Source organism: Gastrolobium bilobum, unplaced genomic scaffold, assembly GCF_033153095.1.
Source record: "Gastrolobium bilobum isolate Gb01-03AN ecotype WA unplaced genomic scaffold, APGP_CSIRO_Gbil_v1 utg73017, whole genome shotgun sequence".
Lineage (NCBI taxonomy): Eukaryota > Viridiplantae > Streptophyta > Magnoliopsida > Fabales > Fabaceae > Gastrolobium > Gastrolobium bilobum.
In genome coordinates this window covers 57,583-78,464 of record NW_026900012.1, presented here as the reverse complement: position 1 = coordinate 78,464, position 20,882 = coordinate 57,583, and the positions used below count along the sequence as shown (strand labels likewise).

The window sequence follows — 20,882 nt, the reverse complement described above, 5'->3', positions numbered from 1 at the left end:
AAGAGTAAAAGAGTTTATTTTATGGGGCGGGATAAACTTACTACCAAAAATGTTTACCACCTTTACAACCAATCTAATCACCGTTGATTTTCGTCAATCTAACTATTATAATTTATTGAGATTAATAATTAATTCATAAGTACAACCCAATAATTTACAATAAAGTATAACCGTTAGATTGACAGAAATCAACGGTGATTAAGTTGGTTGTAAGGGTGGTAAATATTTTTGGTGGTAAGTATATCCTTCTCCTTTATTTTATATAATAAGTCTCCATCATTGGATGAGATTATAATCTAACGATATTGAGAGGGGTAGGAAAAATAAATTTTAGAAATCTCATACCAAACATAAATAAATAAAGGAAAAAATGTTTGTCATTTTAAATGACATAACGTTATGTTATTTTAAGAGAGATAAACACAAAACAATATTTTTTTATTTAAAATTTAAATTAAAAAAATCACTCACTTTCTCTTCCATAATTTTCATTCCTGGTGTCTATCACTCTCTTAAAATGACATAACTTATATCATTTAAAATGACAAACACCAAATCCATAAATAAAATTACCACCTTCAATTTATAAAAAATCGTGAATAAAACCTTCTACCAAACGCCATGGCCCAACCTTTTATGATAGAATGCAACCAAGTGGCTTGTTGGAAGCATGACATAATCCATTCAATATTCTCACATTGAGAGTCAATAATACCATAGTCATCGCGGCAATGAATTTATTTTCGGTCTTGCCTCAATTAATATTCTCAACAATTTAATAACACACTATTTAATGAGAATCTTAACCAAGGGAGGAGTTAATGTTCACATTACTAAAGAATGGAGTAAGTGTATAAGAATTTGAACAGACGAAAGGGGTTCATAAAAGGGTTCTACTAAAGGGAAGAAGAATGAGCCAGTCAGGCATGGAGGAAGAAGCCCCAGACGTTTTGTGCCACCTGGAAAACGTTCAAGGCTTAGTGGACGCCCTCACCGCCGTTCGATGGAAGCGCCACCAGGTAATTAAAACCCTTCCTCCTCCTCCTCCTCCTGCTTCATCTTTCACAACCCACTACTCAACTAACTAGTAACTACCTAGGACGCCGTTTTGGAATTGTCCGAACACGGCCTCGTTTTGATAGTCGAAGAAAGCGGTTGCCTCCAAGCCAAGGTTTATCTCAAACGTGAGGTATCAAATTTCTTTAATTTAATTACTATTTTATTATTGGGTTCATTTTTATTTTTTTATTCATCTCAATTTCTGACTTCAGGGGTGGTTTCGTATTTGTAGCTATTCATTCGCTATGATTACAATGCACACGGACGACCTCGTTTTGGAGTGAGTTTGGGGCTTTTCGTGGATTGCTTGAACGCCTTCTCGGTTCCTGGTCATTCAAGCGTCATTCAGATTCAATATCCTGGTCCTGACATGCAGGTTCTTCTCAAGTATGTAACTGCGGGCCTTGGCTCTTTTGATTTTCATTCATAATAACCGAACCGGGAAAGTGGTTTGGTTCGGGCAAACCGAACCAGTTTTAAAATGTGATCAAGTTCTTGAACCCCTTCGGAAAAAATGTTTGGTTCTTAAGTTGATTTGGAAAAATGTGTTAGCTGTTTGGTTTGGTTCGTGGTTTGATTTAATTCATTTGGTTTTTTTACACTCCTGAAATTGGGTATGATTCAGTTTAGTTCGGTTTTTTGTCCGAACCAAACTGAAAATAGGGTTGTGTTTCTGAACTGATTCGAAAAATCAGTTTGATTCTTGAGCTAATTCGAAGAAACTAGTTCGGTTCTTAAACTGGTTCAAAAATATGTGGCTTTTTTGGTGTGGCTGACATCGGTTCATAGTTCAGTTCGAGGATTTCACAAATGCAGCATGTACATTACATTTTTCCGTGGCATTCCTTTAATGAGTAGGGATATTTATAGATAAGAAGATGTATGCACACACGAGAATTTAACATGGTTAGTCACATGTCTGAGACAAGAAACAGTAACAGAAAATACTAGTGAGTAAAACTATATACCAATTTCGGTCCTAAATCCCCTTATATACTCCTCTTGTAAGTCTTCTTCAAGTATTTGAAAATGATCACGCTTGAAGAAAAGTAAACAAGCGTGTTGACATCTTCAACTTCAATGCAAACAACTCATGCTACAAACAAATAACATCAACACATGGCGTGCAAGAAATTCCACGAGATGTTCCACCCTGTTTTTTGATAATTTCGAATAAATGTCCATCTTGACTTGAATTGAGCCATGTTCCAATTTGAGAACCTAATCTGCATTTTACTAAAGGGCCTAGCACCAAATTCCATAAACAGCACGAATATCCATGTTTGTTACGCCAAATGAGAAAGTAATTGCCATTAGCCTTCTTATTTGTACCCAATACTCATAACTTGAATTAGTTATGGTCCTAACTCTGCTTGATTCAAAATTTCAAACATTAATCGAGGAACGTGTGTAATTTCAAGAGTTTGAATCAAATCAAATCATAGTTGCAAATTATTCTTTTGCTACTGAAGTTCTGCCTCCTCAATCATCATTATCCTTGTGGTTGCAACTAGGACAATAAAATATAACACGACCGATTTTGTTGCAATGGGGCAATAAGTACCTATTCCTTGGATCTTGGAATCAGTGTTGTACCCATTCTCTTATGATTCTCACCTTGAGAAACTAACATTGATACATCCTCCTGATTACACTTCTTTTGAGAATCGGGGCAAAAGGTTTACCTGTACCTGAAACTTCTTGACCCGGTGGATGGGGCACCTTGGTCAGGTTGTCAATTGTCAGTTGGAATGGCGGAGAACTGGATATGGCAGTTGTAGAAAAGCACACCAAAAAAGTTTATTACTGCCTGAATTTACAGTAGGCTGAACATAGGACACTATACAAAGGAGTTCCATACATTGGGAACACAAAATAGACTAGTGATGAGATTAGGTCATAAAGGATGGTACTTCACTGATACCACCTTAAAACAATGTGTCTTGGAGGTATTGTGTGCCTAATTGCCTATACACTGCATACTGAACTCTTATTTATAGTGTGATTACAAATGATCAAGGAGCAGTGAGGGGTAAATTAGTCGTTAGTCCAGTTTCACCTGCAATTATATTGCGTTTCATTTTCATCCTATATCTTATAACCTGCCAAATTTGCCCTAGTCACTAACTCTGTTAGAAATGCTAATGGAAGTTGCTTAAATGGCATTCTATGTGAGTGTAAGTGAACAATTGGCTTGGCCAATTAGGATTTCTGTTCTTAAAATCTGGGACAAAAATGAAACAAACTGTAGTTGGTGCGTGACCCCACCAACTTATAGCTTCAGAAAATGTAGTGCCAAACTGCCAATTGTATACTTATGTACATAAGATGACACTTTAGCAAGTTTTATTAACATTTCTAACCATTAGTGGTTGGGACAAGTTTGGTTGCTTGAGATGAAAATGACTGATAGAACCAGAAAACTCATAGATTAAAGATAGTCAATTACAATTTAACAGACCTTTTGATCCTTACCATTTATGTATTTGCTTTTTGTAAACACATATTCCACAGTATGGAATTTTTTTTGTCATGTGAGAACTATTAGTTGAATCTGTTACTCCATTCTGAGTGTTAGCCATAATGATGGTTTATTAAATAGGATTCTTGATCGCTCAATTTTCTTTAGAACTCTAAAACAAAGCAACTTTGTGGAGTTGTCTTGTCTTAAATGTACTTTCTCTGCTTTTTTAGATCTGTAGATTCGCCGAATGGCAGTATTTGTGCAGAGATCAGGACAAGGATTCCTGATACAATTGCATGGGACTACAATTTTGAACCTGCTGGGACAAACCCTTTAACCTTTACTGTTAAGGTATTGCATTAATTTCTCATATGACATGCAAATGCTGCTTGAATGTCCTAACAATCCTTTACATGTCTGTGGTTTTTTTAATATGATTACCAATCCCCCCCCCCCCCCCCTCTCTCTCTCTCCCACACCCCCAGGCGGACACTTTCAAAATTACTGATTTAATGTAATAGTTCAACCACATTACTAGTTAATAGTGTAATTTTACACTCTGCATTTATAAAATAATATTAATAATTATTGCTTTGAGTCCTGCAATGAATCCTTTGATATGATAAGTTAGGTTTTATGCTTCTGTCGTTTCTGAATTTACATTCTATGGATGTAAACAAACTACAATTGATACTTGCAAAAAAGAAAATTGATGGAACCTAGAAAAATCAACAGAAATGATAACAACAATTAAACAATGAAATATCTCCATTTCTTCAGTAATACGTCTAAGATACAGAATCCAACTACTGGACAATAATAACAATGTAGAAAAGATAAACCAAAAGACCTCACTCTCTCTCTCCAAGACCAAGATACCTAGGCCCCAAAGAGATCCCAAGAGATTCTTTCCCAAAACCCACTTCAATTTCACTGAATACATGCATAAAGAAACCACACCCTAAGCATCTAAATATAACTTATTCCTAACTAACAGGCTTGGATATTTTATTAAAGGCCCATCAATACTCCCCTTCTAAAATTCACCTTGTCCTCAAGGTGAAGAATAGACTAGGATTCCACCTGGATCCCATTACTTGAAGCATATATAAACCCAGTTACACTCGACCCCACTGCTCCCTTGCAAATTGTTGTAGCTCCATTTTCCTTTAGTGCTCTGCTTTCGGTAGAATATTGACCCACTTTATAATCTGCATTGTCTCTCTTCATTGCTCTACATTCCTTCACAAAATAAGGTTGCACTTTGTCCTTCCGGTAGTCAATTTTTTGAGAGAAGTAAAACCCAGGTGCTCTTAGTTCAATTGAAAACTTTTTGTAAAATGGCACCCACTTCCTTGCAAAGCCAGCTGTCTCCACAAGAGATTCAAAATGTGAGCTTTTGATACGGACCAGTTCACAATCACACTAAAACTAATATAACAATTACACCAAAGATAACTAAACTGATTATAAATGGACCAGAAACAAGATTACAATGACCAATTCACCAAGTTCAGCAATAATATCAAATAACAGGGAAATTACAGAGTCATATGATTAAGCTCCTTCATTACAAATTTAACCAAATGGAAATACTGAAATGGAAATTACAAGCACAAAAGTAAAGGATAGTTGTGAAGCAGTTGGAGAGGCTCCACTCTCTCCCAAGGTCCAGGTTCTCAATTCAGGTTCTAGATAATCCTCTCTCACATCACCAGCCTCCATTTATCCTTCCCACGCACGTTCTATTGAGTTCCTTCATTCGGTTACAACGGAATGGCTGAGTCAGCATCAGGAGCAGCAGGGCCTTTGTTGATTGGGCCTTGATCAGCAGCCTCATTTGTAATCCATACTCTCCTATTCTTGTCCCTCTTGTATACCTGATTGGGCTTGGGTTGGTTGGGCTGGGTTGCATCAATATTCCCCCCCAATTCAAGCACCTTATCCTCAAGGTGGAAGTGAGGGAATTGTTGGTTGATGACAGCAAATGGCTCCCATGAATTTTCGAACTCAGGTAGGTGCTGCCATTTGAGAAGTACTTGTAACTCTCCAGTATTGGACAACCGCCAGTGGATTAACTTTTCTGGTTCCACAATCAACTCCCAATCTTCGGAAAGGGTTGCTGGTAAAGGTTGAGCATTTGGCACATGTGCCACAACCTTCTTAAGCAAGGAAACATGAAAAACAGGGTGGACTAGATAGCCTCATGGTAGTTGGAGCCTATATGCGGCTTCCCAAATCTTTTCCAAAACCACAAAAGGTCCATAATATCTGGGACTTAATTTTTCATTAACCCTCCGAGCAATAGTTTTGAGCCTATAAGGCTGAAGTCGCAGATAAACAAGGTCACCAGGGATAAATTGGACATCTCTCCTATGCTGGTCAGCATGCACAGTCATTTGGTTTTGTGCTTGCACTAAGTTTTGTTGCAATTCAAGCAGAATGTTGTCTCTTGCAATCAGGGAACTAGAAAGGGCATCCACTGTAGATGCATAATTCTCACCTTTCAACAAATGAGGAGGGTCCCTGCCATAGAGGGCTTTGAACGGGGTCATGCCCATAGCCTCCTTGTAGGTGGTGTTATTCCAGAATTCAGCCCAAGGAAGCCACTTGGGCCATTGTCTGGGCTGAGGCCCACAGAAACACCTCAAATAGACCTCCAAACACCTGTTGACTACCTCCGTTTGACCATTGGTTTGGGGATGGTAGGCAGTGCTATAGTGCAACTTGGTGCCTGCACTTTTGAACAAATCTGTCCAAAAAGAGCTCATAAAGACTCGATCTCTATCGGAGACAATAGTGGCTGGGAACCCATGAAGCCGTACCACCTCCTTCACAAACAAATCAGCAACGTCCCTTGCTGTATAGGGATGTTTTAGAGGTAAAAAATGGGCATATTTAGTGAGACGATCTACAACAACCAAGATTGTATCAAACCCCATAGCTTTGGGTAGCCCCCCAATGAAATTCATAGAGATATCATTCCACACCTTCTCGGGGATGGGCAACGGTTGCAACAGCCCAGCTGGGGTTAGGTTCTGGGCGTTGCTTTGTTGGCAAATTATACAAGCTGTCACATACTCCCTAACAGTTCGTTTCATACCCTCCCAATATACCAGGCCAACCAGCCTCTTGTAGGTTCTAAAGTACCCAGAATGTCCTCCAAAGTTGGAGTCATGGAATTCATGGAGGAGGACAGAAATAAACTTGAAATTCTTAGGCAATACTAACCTTTCATTGTAATACAACTTGCCTTCCCTCAACTTGAAGCCTGGATGAGCGTCCTTATTGATTAACAAAGCTTGGATAATGCCCTGAGCTTACTGTCATCATGCAGCTCCATCTCCAAGTCCTCCAATGCTGGGAGTTGTAATCTGGTGATGCTGGCTAATTGCATTTGCCTAGAGAGTGCATCAGCAACCAGATTTTCCTTGCCAGGGTAATATTGTATTTCGAAGTCAAAACCCAACAACTTCACAGCCCATTTTTAATGTTCCTCATTGAGCACTGCTTGATCCGTCAAAAGCTTCAAGCTCTTTTGATCAGATTTGATGACAAAATGCCTTCCCATCAAATAGTGCTTCCATTTTTGTACAACAAAGACTATAGCCATGAGCTCCTTTTCATACACTGTTTTTCCTTGTGCTCGTGAGAGAAACCTTGACTTAAAAATGCTATAGGCCTGTTACCTTGCATCAAAACAGTCCCTATTCCCTTCCCTGAGGCATCTGTCACCACGGTAAATGACTTGTTAAAATCAGGCAAGGCTAAGACAGGGACCGTACTCATCTTCTCCTTTAACAACTCGAAGGTCCTCTCTGCCTCTTCAGTCCAAATGAAGGCATCCTTCTTAAGCAGCTCCGCGAGTGGCTTTGCAATCTTCCCATAGTCTTGCACGAACCTCCGATAGTACCCTGTGAGCCCCAAAAACCCACGCAACCCTTTGATGTTTTTGGGTGCTGGCCACTGCCTCATGGCTTGGACCTTACTAGGGTCGGCACTAACCCCTTGAGCTGTTATAACATGCCCCAAATACTCCATGTGATCTTTACCGAAGCAATCCTTCCAAATCTGCCCATGTAGTGTCACTCCCTGTATCCCCTTCCTCTTCTGACCTTAGGAAAAACCCCTGACCATGATCATGCAAGGCTTTTACCACCGATTTTAGAGAAGCTTCTGAACGAAACAGTGAAGGATCCCCTTTGATGGTAATCTCTCGGCCCTGACTCATAAACTTCAGAGTGAGGTCCTTGAAATTAGCTTTGATCTCGCCTAGCTATTCCGTTGTAACCGAATGAAGGAACTCAATAGAACGTGCGTGGGAAGGATAAATGGAGGCTGGTGATGTGAGAGAGGATTATCTAGAACCTGAATTGAGAACCTGGACCTTGGGAGAGAGTGGAGCCTCTCCAACTGCTTCACAACTATCCTTTACTTTTGTGCTTGTAATTTCCATTTCAGTATTTCCATTTGGTTAAATTTGTAATGAAGGAGCTTAATCATATGACTCTGTAATTTCCCTGTTATTTGATATTATTGCTGAACTTGGTGAATTGGTCATTGTAATCTTGTTTCTGGTCCATTTATAATCAGTTTAGTTATCTTTGGTGTAATTGTTATATTAGTTTTAGTGTGATTGTGAACTGGTCCGTATCAAAAGCTCACATTTTGAATCTCTTGTGGAGACAGCTGGCTTTGCAAGGAAGTGGGTGCCATTTTACAAAAAGTTTTCAATTGAACTAAGAGCACCTGGGTTTTACTTCTCTCAAAAAATTGACTACCGGAAGGACAAAGTGCAACCTTATTTTGTGAAGGAATGTAGAGCAATGAAGAGAGACAATGCAGATTATAAAGTGGGTCAATATTCTACCGAAAGCAGAGCACTAAAGGAAAATGGAGCTACAACAATTTGCAAGGGAGCAGTGGGGTCGAGTGTAACTGGGTTTATATCATAGTTTTAAATAGCGGGTAGCGAACAGTAGCGGCCGACCCCCAAAACGCTATAGCGGGAAGCGGTAAAGCCGCTATTGTGAAGTCCATATTTACTTATGATAAATTATACCACATATATAAATACTATATAAATTCTATAAGATAAGAAATCACCCAAAATAGAAGGAAATGAGGAATGCAAAATATAATACTACACATTCAAAACAAGGATTCAAGGAACATAAAGGAACCAACATATTAATTCAATACCTGAAACGACGATGGGGCATTTGTTAAACCAAAGGGCATTACCAGGTACTAGTAATGCCTTTGATGTGTTCTAAAAGCTGTCTTGGGTATATCTTCTTCGCGCATTCGGATCTGATGGAACCCAGACATCAAGTCAAGTTTAGAAAAAACCATTAAGCCTCCTAGCTCATCCATCAACTCATCAACAATCGGAATTGGGAATTTATCCCGAATGATCAACTTGTTTAGGGCCCTGTAGTCAACACAAACCCTCCAACTTCCGTCCTTTTTCTTAACAAGAATCATCGGACTAGAATAGGGGCTGGTGCTGGGTCTAATCAACCCGTCCCCTAGTAACTCAGCAACCAAGCTTTCTATTTCAGATTTCTGATAGTGGGGGTACTTGTATGGGCGTATGTTAGGTGCCACGCTCCCTGGCTTTAGGTTGATTGCATGGTCTTGCTGCCTCCTTGGTGGTAACCCAGTGAGCTTTTGGAAGACATCCTCAAACTCAGCCAGCAATCCTTCCAAATCTGCCCATGTAGTGTCACTCCCTGTATCCCCTTCCTCTTCTGACCTTAGGAAAAACCCCTGACCATGATCATGCAAGGCTTTTACCACCGATTTTAGAGAAGCTTCTGAACGAAACAGTGAAGGATCCCCTTTGATGGTAATCTCTCGGCCCTGACTCATAAACTTCAGAGTGAGGTCCTTGAAATTAGCCTTGATCTCGCCTAGCTGAGTCAGCCACTCGAGTCCCAGCACTACGTCGGTACTCCCCAAATCAAAGATGTACAGGTCTTGGACGATCAACGTTCCTTGAAGCGAAAGGCTGACTGCCTTACATACACCTTGACAGCAAACTTTATGACCGTCACCAACTTCCACGTTGTACGATTGGGTGTCAGTAATGCATAACCCCAACCTCGTGGCCGCTCCCCTTCCTATGAAGTTGCTCGAAGCGCCACAATCGATCATCACCACAACCTTTGATCCCTCAATGTCTCCCCACGCCTTAAGCGTTTGGTTTGAAGTGAGCCCTACCAAACATTGCATGGAGAGATGCACGGCTGTCGCGTCTTCTTCCTTAGGCTGGTCTTCCCCTTCGTGAATAGGGACCTCAGCCTCAACCTCTTGTCCTTCAACGTCGTGCTCATCCTCAACAATCATCACCTGGAGATGCTTGAACGGGCACCTATGTTGTGGGTTCCACCGTTTGTTGCAAGTAAAACACAGCCCCTTGGCCTGACGTTCCCTGGCTTCCGCCGGTGAGAGACGTCGATTGCTACTCGCGTGACTCTCCGTCGCAATTTCGGCACCACCGTGTGCGTTGACGGTGCTAGGTGACCCCTTCGTGGCCGCCATTCGTGTTTGCTCTTCGTTTGGAACCCTAGTTGGCTGATTGAGGTTATTTGAGTTGGTTTGACCCACGACCCGACCCGGGTTGGAAGGGTTAAAGGAGCCTGACCCGCTCCAGCTTCCCTTATTGGTATATTAGCCAGCCCAATTTCGTTGGGCCTGATTTCCCCTGCCTAGCCATGTTGGCCCAACTCTTCCCCCTGTCCCCAAGCCTTCGTCCCTCAACGCGTCTTGATCACTTCCGAATTTGAAATGTACTAAACAAATGCTGTTTTAACTGACGAATTCCGTCTTGATCACTTCCGGTGAGAATGATGTCGTCAACATAGACTAACAAATAGATACACTTATCAGGAGATGTAATCCTATAAAACACAGAATGGTGAACTTTACTGCGGATTAAGCCAAACGCCTGAACAGCAGAACTGAAGCGACTGAACCATGCTCGAGGAGACTGCTTGAGACCATATAAGGATTTCCGAAGACGACACACCTTTCCAGACTCCCCCTGAGCAACAAAACCAGGTGGTTGCTCCATGTAAACTTCTTCTTGTAAATCACCATGAAGAAAGACATTTTTGATGTCAAGTTGAAGGAGTGGCCAGTGACGAACAGCAGCAAGGGCAAGAAAGAGGCGGACTGACGCCATCTTAGCTACCGGAGAAAATGTATCGCTATAATCAAGGCCAAAGATTTGAGTAAAACCCTTGGCAACTAAACGTGCCTTGAGACGATCAATATGGCCATCAGGTCCAACTTTCACAGTAAAAACCCAGCGACAACCAACTATAGACTTCTCTGGAGGAGCAGAAACAAGGTCCCAAGTGCCACTGGAATGAAGTGCAATCATCTCATCAAGCATTGCTTGGCGCCACCCTGGATGGGAAAGTGCTTCACCTGTGGTCTTAGGAATAGAAATAGAAGAAAGATTAGAAACAAATGTGAAATGAGGTGAAGAAAGACGGTCATAACTCAAAAAGGTATAAAGAGGATAAGGGTTACGAGTAGTACGTGTACCTTTTCTTTGAGCAATGGGAAGAGTCTCTAATGAAGGATCCGGAGGGGAAGAAGCAACAGCAGTGGGCGATGAGTCAGCAAGAGTCGAATCGACAGGAGGCACAGTTTTGCGACGCTGATAGGTGAGAAGTGGACGGTCCTCAGGTATAGAAGCAATAGGTTGCTCATCTGGAATAGAAGCACCTGCAGCTGGCAAAGACAAGTCAAGAAAAGGGACAGGAAGTACATGATCAACCTGTGACATCTGAGATGGGATAGAATTAAAGGGTTGTTGATCAAGAAAAGTGACATCAGCAGAAACTAAGTAACGCTTAAGGTCGGGAGAATAACAACGATAACCCTTTTGAAGACGAGAATAACCAAGAAAGATACACTGAAAGGCTTTGGATGTTAACTTATCCTTACCAGGAGTGAGATCATGAACAAAACAAGTACAACCAAAGACATGTGGAGTTAGAGGATAAAGAGGAACATCTGGAAGCAATAGATTATGAGGAATGTCATTGTGGAGCACAGACGAAGGCATGCGATTGATGAGAAAGCAAGAGATGAGTACAGCATCTGCCCAGAAGTGAAGGGGAACCTGCATATGAATAAGAAGGGTACGGGTAGTTTCAATGAGATGTCTGTTTTTACGTTCAGCCACCCCATTTTGTTGTGGAGTGTGAGGACAAGTAGTTTGATGTAAAGTACCTTGTGTGGCCAAGAAATTAGAAAAATCAATAGAAACATATTCCTTAGCATTATCACTACGTAGAATACGAATAGAAACACCAAATTGAGTATGGATCTCAGTAGAAAACTTTTTATAAATGGAAAATACTCGGAACGATTTTTCATTAAATAGGTCCAAGTGCAACGGGAAAAATCATCAATAAAGGTAACAAAATACCGAAAACCTAAGACAGACAGGGTACGACTTGGACCCCAGATATCTGAATGAACAAGAGAGAAAGGGGCATCAGCTCGTTTATTGACTCGACTGGCAAAAGAGGAGCGTGTATGCTTCCCTTGTTGACATGACACACAATCTAAAGACTGAAGACCGGACAAAAGAGGAACCATTTTCTGCAACTTTGAAAGACTTGGATGACCAAGGCGACTGTGGATAAGTTGTGGAGATTCTGTGAGAGAGCATGCTACTGAAGGACGAGGCACATCCAGATAATAAAGCCCCCGTGACTCACGACCCACTCCAATCATTTTCCCCGTACCCGGATCCTGCACAGAAACAGAATGGTTAGAGAAAGTAATGGTGCAAGTGAGGGAGTGGATCAACTTACTAATAGAAATTAAGTTATAAGGGATGCCAGGAATGTAATGGACAGATATCAGGGCCAAGGTAGAGGTCGGACGAGCTTGTCCAATCCCACGAACTGGGGCTTTGGTTCCATCCGCAAGGGTAAAAGACGGTAAATGATCAGAATAAGTAAGAAATGTAAAGAGTTCCTTATTACCACAGAGATGATCGGTAGCACCAGAGTCAAATATCCAAGTGCTAAGTGATGTAGAATGAGAAACACAAGCAACAGGATTACCAGTATAAGGCTGAGACTGAGGAGAAGCCTTCCTGAGAGGGGTTTAGAGTGCAGCATAGTCCGAACCTGAACCAAATGATGCATTGTCTGACTGAGCTATATTTGCAACAATAGAAGGAGAGTTAACCTCCGAGAGATCAGGAGATGCTGCTGCCATTTAAAGATAAAATATAAAAGCCGTAAACGAAGGCAAACAATATCCAATCAAGAAGAACCACGCGTCTAAGGTCAGACCCACAGAGAAACAATCACAGATCCAGAAAGGGGAGGAGAAGGCGAGCTTCTCTGTTCAAGACCGGCCGGAAAAAGCCGCCGGAATAGTGCTCACGCGCCGGCAGAAGGTGGCGCGTGAAGCCCACGCGCAGAGAAGACAGACGGCGCGTGACGGCGCGTGGGAGATGCGTTGCTGACCGGACCACCACAGACCTGGTCGCCGGGAAGAGAGGGTCCTGATTGCGTGAAGTTTGGTCGGAAAAGTCGCCAGAAAAAGTCTCCGGTTGCCTGAACAGTGATTCTGATGGCGGGCGGTGGTTCCGGTGGCCGTCGGAGGTGCTGACGCGTTTGGAAAAATCACTCAGAGGCTGTTTACAGCCCTAGAAGGCTTGCCGGAAGGACGCACGGCAAGAAAGAGGACTCCTAAGCAGTGGGCTTAGGTTTTAAAGCAAAAATCAAGGTTTCTAAGCGGAAGCGAGGGTTCCCAGAACGAAAGAGCTCTGATACCATGTAAAGAACCTTGGGATACACCACCCCAAAAGCTAGTTCAAAGGGTGGGAGTGCCCAAGACCTTATAAACTCCACATTAGTTGCACATACAACCAATGTGAGACTATATATCTCAACAGTTCCTCTTCTCTATTTTCAGAGAATACTTCATCATCTCCGAGAAGATGATGTTGGGAGTCATCATCAGGTCTTCACGAACACTACATCGGACGCCATTAAGCCATGCTCCTTTCAAAAGCTCTTCATCCTCGAAACGCAACGCACCAATAACCTTCTCAAACTCACATCGGAACTCCGCCATCGTCCCCATCTGTTTTAATGAGTACAGAGCCCTATAAGGGTTGTCTAGAGCTTTAGGTTGGAACCTGCTCAAGACTTCTCGCCGGAAAAACTCCCAACCCGCGTTGGGGTTGTTGATTTCCCACCACAGGTACCATTGTAAGACTTCCCCCTCCAACGTCACCATTACTGCAGCTATCTTGTCTTCATCGGCTAACCCATTGATATTGAAATACCTTTCAACCTTGTTTATCCACCCATACGCGTCCTCTCCATGGAACAAGGGTATTTCTAAACGCCTGGTCGTTGAAATCACCGGATTAAATCTCCGTCCCTGCGGTCCGGTTGTCTCCCTGTTAGAACCGTCGTTCTCTTCATGAGAACCACTCCCCCTGGGTCTTGCCATATGGTCCAGTCTTTGAAGGATTTCTACCACTCCTGTTTCGCTATTTTCCATCCTCCTTAGTATTTCAACATTCTGAGCTTCTGTCCTGCGCAGCCTCTCCTCCATAGCCTCATCACGGTTTTCTATGTTTCTAGTGACGACCATCCCACAGAGCTCCTAGATCGGAGCTCTGATACCAGTTTGATACGGACCAGTTCACAATCACACTAAAACTAATATAACAATTACACCAAAGATAACTAAACTGAATATAAATGGACTAGAAACAAGATTACAATGACCAATTCACCAAGTTCAGCAATAATATCAAATAACAGGGAAATTACAAAGTCATATGATTTAGCTCCTTCATTACAAATTTAACCAAATGGAAATACTAAAATGGAAATTACAAGCAGAAAAGTAAAGGATAGTTGTGAAGCAATTGGAGAGGCTCCACTCTCTCCTAAGGTTCAGGTTCTCAATTCAGGTTCTAGATAATCCTCTCTCACATCACCAGCCTCCATTTATCCTTCCCACTCATGTTCTATTGCGTTCCCTCATTCGGTCACAACGGAATGACTGAGTCAGCATCAGGAGCAGCAGGGCCTTTGTTGATTGGGCCTTGATCAGCAGCCTCATTTGTAATCCATACTCTCCTATTCTTGTCCCTCTTGTATACCTGATTGGGCTTGGGTTGGTTGGGCTAGGTTGCATCAGCTTTGCAGCACCCTCAACTGACACATAACAGGATATTTTGTCCACTAGGTAGTCAACCGCAACGATAGAAAGCACTATGTTAGTTGTGATCAATGGTGGTCAAAGGATCTGTAAAGAACCTTGGGATACACCACCCCAAAAGCTAGCTCAAAGGGTGGGAGTGCCCAAGACCTTATAAACTCCACATTAGTTGCACATACAACCAATGTGGGACTATATATCTCAACACGCCCCCTCACACGAGAGCCCATTGAGCTTGAAGAGTGGACAATGCAACAGGCCCAGCCTACCTGTGCTAAGAAACGCCACATAAGAAAGTGGGGGGCGGCGAGACTCTGATACCATGTAAAGAACCTTGGGATACACCACCCCAAAAGCTAGTTCAAAGGGTGGGAGTGCCCAAGACCTTATAAACTCCACATTAGTTGCACATACAACCAATGTGGGACTATATATCTCAACAGGATCAAATGTACTGACAAAGAAATCAACAGCAGCAAGCCCAGAGGGTTCACCCTCTCTTTCAAACCTCCAATTATTGATGAGCCCTTCATCCCTTATCTCAAAACCCTCAACATAGTCGAACCTCTGGTTCGCTGGTTTCCCGTGTAAAGAGATGAGAAACTCTTGGTCTGTAGGCATACTTGGCATATTTAACTGTTCTTCTTTGTACACCCTAGGACTTTGAACCTTGTAGCCATCCCCTACCACAACGTAGTGTTTCCATGTACTATTCGCTGTCGACTCTATTCCTCCCTTCCCATTTGGGTTAGATCTACCATTTGCCACCGTTGGGGTTCATTTAGTGATGTTCCCCGTTGCTCCCCAGAGTCGTGATCGATTTCCCTCTTTTTTTCTAAAAATGTTGGGCTGCCTTGTTTATTCATACCTTCATTTAGAACACTTTGGGCCGTATGATGTGGCCCACTTTCTCCAACCGTCATAGTTACCATGTTACAAATACCCCTTCCAAGTTGAGTAATGTTTCTTGGACCAAAACCAATTGGCCCAATCTGCACTTTATTACCTATCATAATGGGCCATTTTATTGCACTAGTAACGACCCAATTTGTAAATGCTGGCCTATTAAAATACCCACCCACATTAGCTGCCCTATTTTCGTCCCATCCAGCAGAGAACCCGACCCGAATCCTTATTTTCTTTTCATCTGCTTCTTCGTCTTTCCTTTCAGTGTTGTCTCCTTTCTGTGGTTCTTCATCTTGTTTTACTTTTTCTTCTTCTTTTTCATCTTTTTCTTTTTCCTTTCTATCTTCTTCCTCTTTCTGTGCCTCACAGTCCTTTTTGTCTTCTCCAATTTCTTCTGCCACTGCTGTGTATTCCTCTTTTTTATCTTGTTCGGTTTTTGCAACCGTTGCTGCATTTTCATTTTTTTTCTTCTTTTGTTTTTTCTGATCTGTCCCCTCTTTCTTCTACAGCTTCCTGATCTTCTGCAACGATATTTTCCTTCGCTTTTGGATCTGTTTCATCTTCTTCGTCTCCTGTTTCTGCGTCGTCTTCTTTCTCGTCCATTACTTCAGCGTTTTCTTCTTCTTTTTCTTTCTTTTCAGCAACTGTGACTGTTTCTTTTTCTTTTCCTTCTTCGCACGCTCCATTCAGATTTCCACTATCAGTTCTTGTGTCGCGCTAACCCATTACATCCTGAAATCTCAGAATTGTTTCCCACAATTGACGTACAGCTTCTTCCACCCTTCTCACTCCTTCTTCCGCTCGATCCATGCTTCTTTCCAATCGATCCATGTGACGCTCCACAACATCCAATCTGTTCTCCATTTTTTTTTAGACCTGGACCAGAAGCACCCCTAGATCGGAAGTGCTCTGATACCAAATTAATGGAACCAGAAAATTATAACACTGATATTGATTAAACAGTAATTAAACAGAGACACAAATATAACAGAGATACAAAAACAACAGAACAGTATAACAGAGATACAAATACCAAGAGGAAAAACTCCACTGCAAGACAACATCCCTGGCCTTGAGAGCTTCCCTATTTTCTCTACAAATTCCCCAACCTAATCTCCAAATTACAAAATGATATTCAGCCTAACAAACTCAATCCTAAACATCTATATATACTAATTGCTTACTAATGTTAACTAATGGACTTGGATATTTTATTGAAGGTCCATCACAAACATTGCTTTTTCTGTATTGTTAACTGATATTTTGATTGTTGATCTATACCTAGTCTGCAGCACTAAAGGAAGCTATTGAAGATCTTGAATGGCCAGGATCAAGCATCCAGATTATTCTAGAGCCAGATCCTCCTTCTGTTACATTGAGAGCTGAAGGACATGGAGACTTGCAGGTTTGTATTGCTTTCAAGTTTCAACTCATAAATGGTCGCATGCTGGTTGTTGGTTTGAAATTTGAATCCATTATATTCACTCGATTTTTATCTTTTTTCAGATAGACTTCATGTATTATGTGAATTCCGATCTCTTGGTAGCATTTCAGTGTGATCATCGGGTTTCTTTCAAGTATTAATATTTTTTTTTAAATTTTTTACATGTGAAGTACCATTTCCATGCCATCGAGTCATCTGTCATTTCTTTGCATGTTGTTAACAGGTACAAATATAAGTTTCTCAGAGCAACAACTTCTAATATGCCTAGCAGTGTTATTAAAGAAAATAGAGGAAGCAAGTTAAGCATTGGGAGAGGTGGAATGTTAAAAGTTCAGCATTTGGTGTCAATTGCCAAACCATCTGTGCCATATGTTGATTCTGCAGGCTATCAGCAACCAAGTCGAATAGCTCATATTGAATTCTTTGTGAAACCAGAGGAAAGTGAAGACTCAACGAATGATTATTAGGTAGTATCAAGGAAAGTATGCCTTATAGTTTTCCCTACACTGCTTTCGAATCCAACGTGACGCAAAAAAGAAAACTTGACTGTTGGGAGATGCGTAACTCATTTATGCCACCGCTAAAATTGGAAAGACAGATTTAACTGCAACAACTTAAAAGTAACTGATTTTATAATCAGTTCTAGACCCAAAATATGAAGGGAAAAAAGTCATTTAACTATTGGAAGCTGAAATACTTAGGACTCCAAAAGTAATGCTGTACTTGCATGTGTGGATATGGCATGCTAAATGAGCTGCGTTATTTATTCTCGAATCAAGTACTCGTGGGCCCATAATACAATTCCTTGATTAAGACAAATCCAAAACTCATAAGACTCTTTCTCTCAGCCTTTCCTTTATTTTCACGTGTTTCATTTCTGCGCAATCCTCGTCCCCTTCTCCCCTTCTTTTATGCCATCAGTCCTCCTATTGCATGCAAAAACATTATTATTATAGCCTAAAGCCTAGTTTCATAATCATTGTTGGTGCCCAATTTTCCAATTCCAATGGATGCTTTACAACCAAGTGTCTAAGCCACTCATAAATATTTACATATGAACCAATTCTCCCGTGCCTACTGATATTTGTTTTTAGTGAAATTTCAAAGCAATTAATAAAAAATGATTATAAGAAAATTTAGTCCATGGAATTTCGTTTAAACTTTCAAATTTTGTTAGTTTAATTCTTTTTATTATTTTTCCTTTCAAATAGTTGGAAATTTCCCTTCCCCAGCCCTAATTTTCATTATATATATATATATATATATATATATAATTAATTAATAAGTGTGATTTAATAAATTATAACCGTTAGATTCATGAAAATTAACGGTTAAGATTTAGTGTCAAATTTTTAGTATGACGTATATATATATATGAGATATGATTCTTTGACACCAGTATTAAATTTTAAAATTTTACACTAAATCCTAAGAATTGATTTATGTTAATAAAAGGTTATTGTAACAAAATAAGTTCATAATTTTATGTGCAGAGGAAGAATAAATCAAAGTGGAGGCAAAACAGAGTCGGTAAAATTTGAACTTAGGTCAAATATTCTCTAAAGAAATTTGACTTCATATGAACTGAAAATGTATTGCGGATTTGCTTTTGTAACTTTGATGTTGGAAACAGGTTGAAGTGCACGTGTATGAAGTAAGAAGACCTTACATGAGAAGAATGAGAGAAAGAATGGTGATTTATAAGGTTTGAATGGGCCCAGTTCCTAAACTAACTTTTGGATCATGTTGGTTCCGTCCAAATATGCTACACTTCAACCATGTCAACCCAAATCCTCTAATCCCAAATACCAACAAATCAAAGTTATGATTTGCTTCAGCCATGATCAAAGTTGAGGATAAATGGATATTCTAATAGTAGCCTACTAAGTGTAGTCCAGGTACCCCAATTGCGAAAAAAAAAATGTCTACGAAAAGTGAAAAATGACACAAAATCTGAAAACGAGACACTCACAGTCACACATGTAAGGGGAGTGTTGGAAATATAGAATGGAGTTGAGTGAGTGTGTGAAATTAGAAAACCCCACGTTAGAAGTATTAGAGAAAGAATGATGAATTATAAGAGATCCTTAAGCTAGCTTCTAGATCAGGGTTGTCCCATCCAATTATGCTACATTTCAACATGCTAAACACTCTTCCAAGCCAAAATGTCAACGTACACTTGTCAGGTGTAAATGAGCTAGCCGGCCTAGCCTATATTAGGTCAGACTTGACCTATTACAACTAATAAAATAGAATAGGCCAAGGCTTTTAAAAAAAACCTATTTAGAAAACAGGCCATAGGTTTTTTTGTAAATGTCGGGCCTATAAACCTACAGGTTGGCTTATATGATATTATTTATTTTAAAAAATAAAGAAAATTATTATTTTAGATATTTTGAATAATAAAATAATATTATTTTAGTTATTCTTTTAATTGCTGAATGTTTAATAGGCTTAAACAGGCTAACAGGCCTAGGCCAAAGCTTTTTGTTTTTTAAATATAGGTCAGGCCAGAGTTGTAATTTGGGGCCTATATAGGCTAGCAGGCTAGGTCAGATCCAATATTTTTTACACATGCCTAGCTTATTTAAGCCAAAGCCAAGCCTAGCCCAGTCCATTTACACCCCTAGTCACTAGGCAAAAATGAGCCAATCCATTAAGTTGGCTCGTAATCTGCATAAAATGAGTCGAGTTAAGTTGGTAAAAATGAGCTGACAATTTGAGTCAATCGAAAAAAATCGAGCCAATTCATGGGTCAAACGGATTAGCTCGCAGGTTATTTTTTTTTTTATTAAAAAATTAAAAATAATAAGGGGGCCAAATCTGTTCAAAAAAAGTAAAAACTTTTTTTTTATGTAAGTTTATGATTAGCAATTTTAATTATCTTATATCATATTCATTTTTTTAAGCTCTAATATTTTTTTTTATCTTACTTCAATTATCATGTATTTTTATTTTTTAGGCTATTTTTTCCCCTCATTTTTTCGAGCCAACCCTAACTTAGCTCAGGTCGGGTTTTCTGCTTCATTTTTTTTTTTTATCGAGCCAATCCTAATTTGACTAATTTTTTTCGCGTTACAAACAAGTTGGGTTGGGTTGGGTCGAGTCGGGTTGGCCCGTTTTGCCATCCCTACTTGTCACTTAGTGAGAGCATTAATTCTTATAATAAAATAATCTTATATTAGCTACAAAATAGAATACACAACGTAATCAAATGAATGTTCCTCAAGTTCGAGATATTAACTCAAATCTTTTAGTGAAATCATGAAGCATGCTTTTGAGAGACAACAGAAAGGAGGGGGATAGAAAGGGAGGGCTTGAATTTTGACCAAGATGCTATAATGCATACTGACATAAAAGCATGCACCATTTCTTGAACCAAGAAGAAAGATGGAGAGGATAATTGAAGCTCAACTTCTATAACTATGACATCGATAGCAGAAGATTCCTTGAATTGAATGAGTATATGTCGTTGTGGCAATGGTCCAACAAAGACATGCATATAATTAAAGACAGGTTTTAAGTAGTTGTCGTTTTGATATTGACTGATTCAACCGAAAAAGATGGGTCCAACTCCAAGTCATAGGATTTGCCTAACATAAACAACAACATCACTATCTAAAAAAAATAAAAATAAAACTTAGACATGGTTTCAAGAGAGTTAGTGTTTCTTCCATTTGGACCAATCCAGAAGAAGTTCGTTCACATTCATTCTTAAAATTCTTTCTTAAAGTCGTGGTTGGTTTTCACTTTTCAAGCAAAATGAATCATATTGAAGCGACAAAT

The 20,882-nt window shown here is 40.3% G+C and overlaps 1 protein-coding gene across 1 annotated transcript; it reads left to right on the top strand.

Moving 5' to 3' along the window:
• Positions 1 to 709: 709 nt before the first annotated feature.
• On the top strand, positions 710 to 18,042 carry LOC133294854 (uncharacterized). Its single transcript, XM_061493610.1, has 7 exons — positions 710 to 1,019; positions 1,100 to 1,189; positions 1,292 to 1,446; positions 3,754 to 3,874; positions 16,938 to 17,057; positions 17,159 to 17,229; positions 17,320 to 18,042. The coding sequence occupies exons 1-7, from the start codon at positions 912 to 914 to the stop codon at positions 17,561 to 17,563; spliced, it is 909 nt and encodes a 302-aa protein (XP_061349594.1). The 5' UTR covers positions 710 to 911; the 3' UTR covers positions 17,564 to 18,042.
• The last annotated feature ends 2,840 nt before the right edge of the window (positions 18,043 to 20,882 follow it).

Excerpts from the sequence above, each read along its gene's own strand:
- LOC133294854 (XM_061493610.1), top strand. The coding sequence starts at position 912 with ATGAGCCAGTCAGGCATGGAGGAAGAAGCCCCAGACGTTTTGTGCCAC. Across the intron at positions 1,020-1,099 it reads TTCGATGGAAGCGCCACCAG|GACGCCGTTTTGGAATTGTC; the intron begins GTAATTAAAACC and ends GTAACTACCTAG. Across the intron at positions 3,875-16,937 it reads CTTTAACCTTTACTGTTAAG|TCTGCAGCACTAAAGGAAGC; the intron begins GTATTGCATTAA and ends ATCTATACCTAG.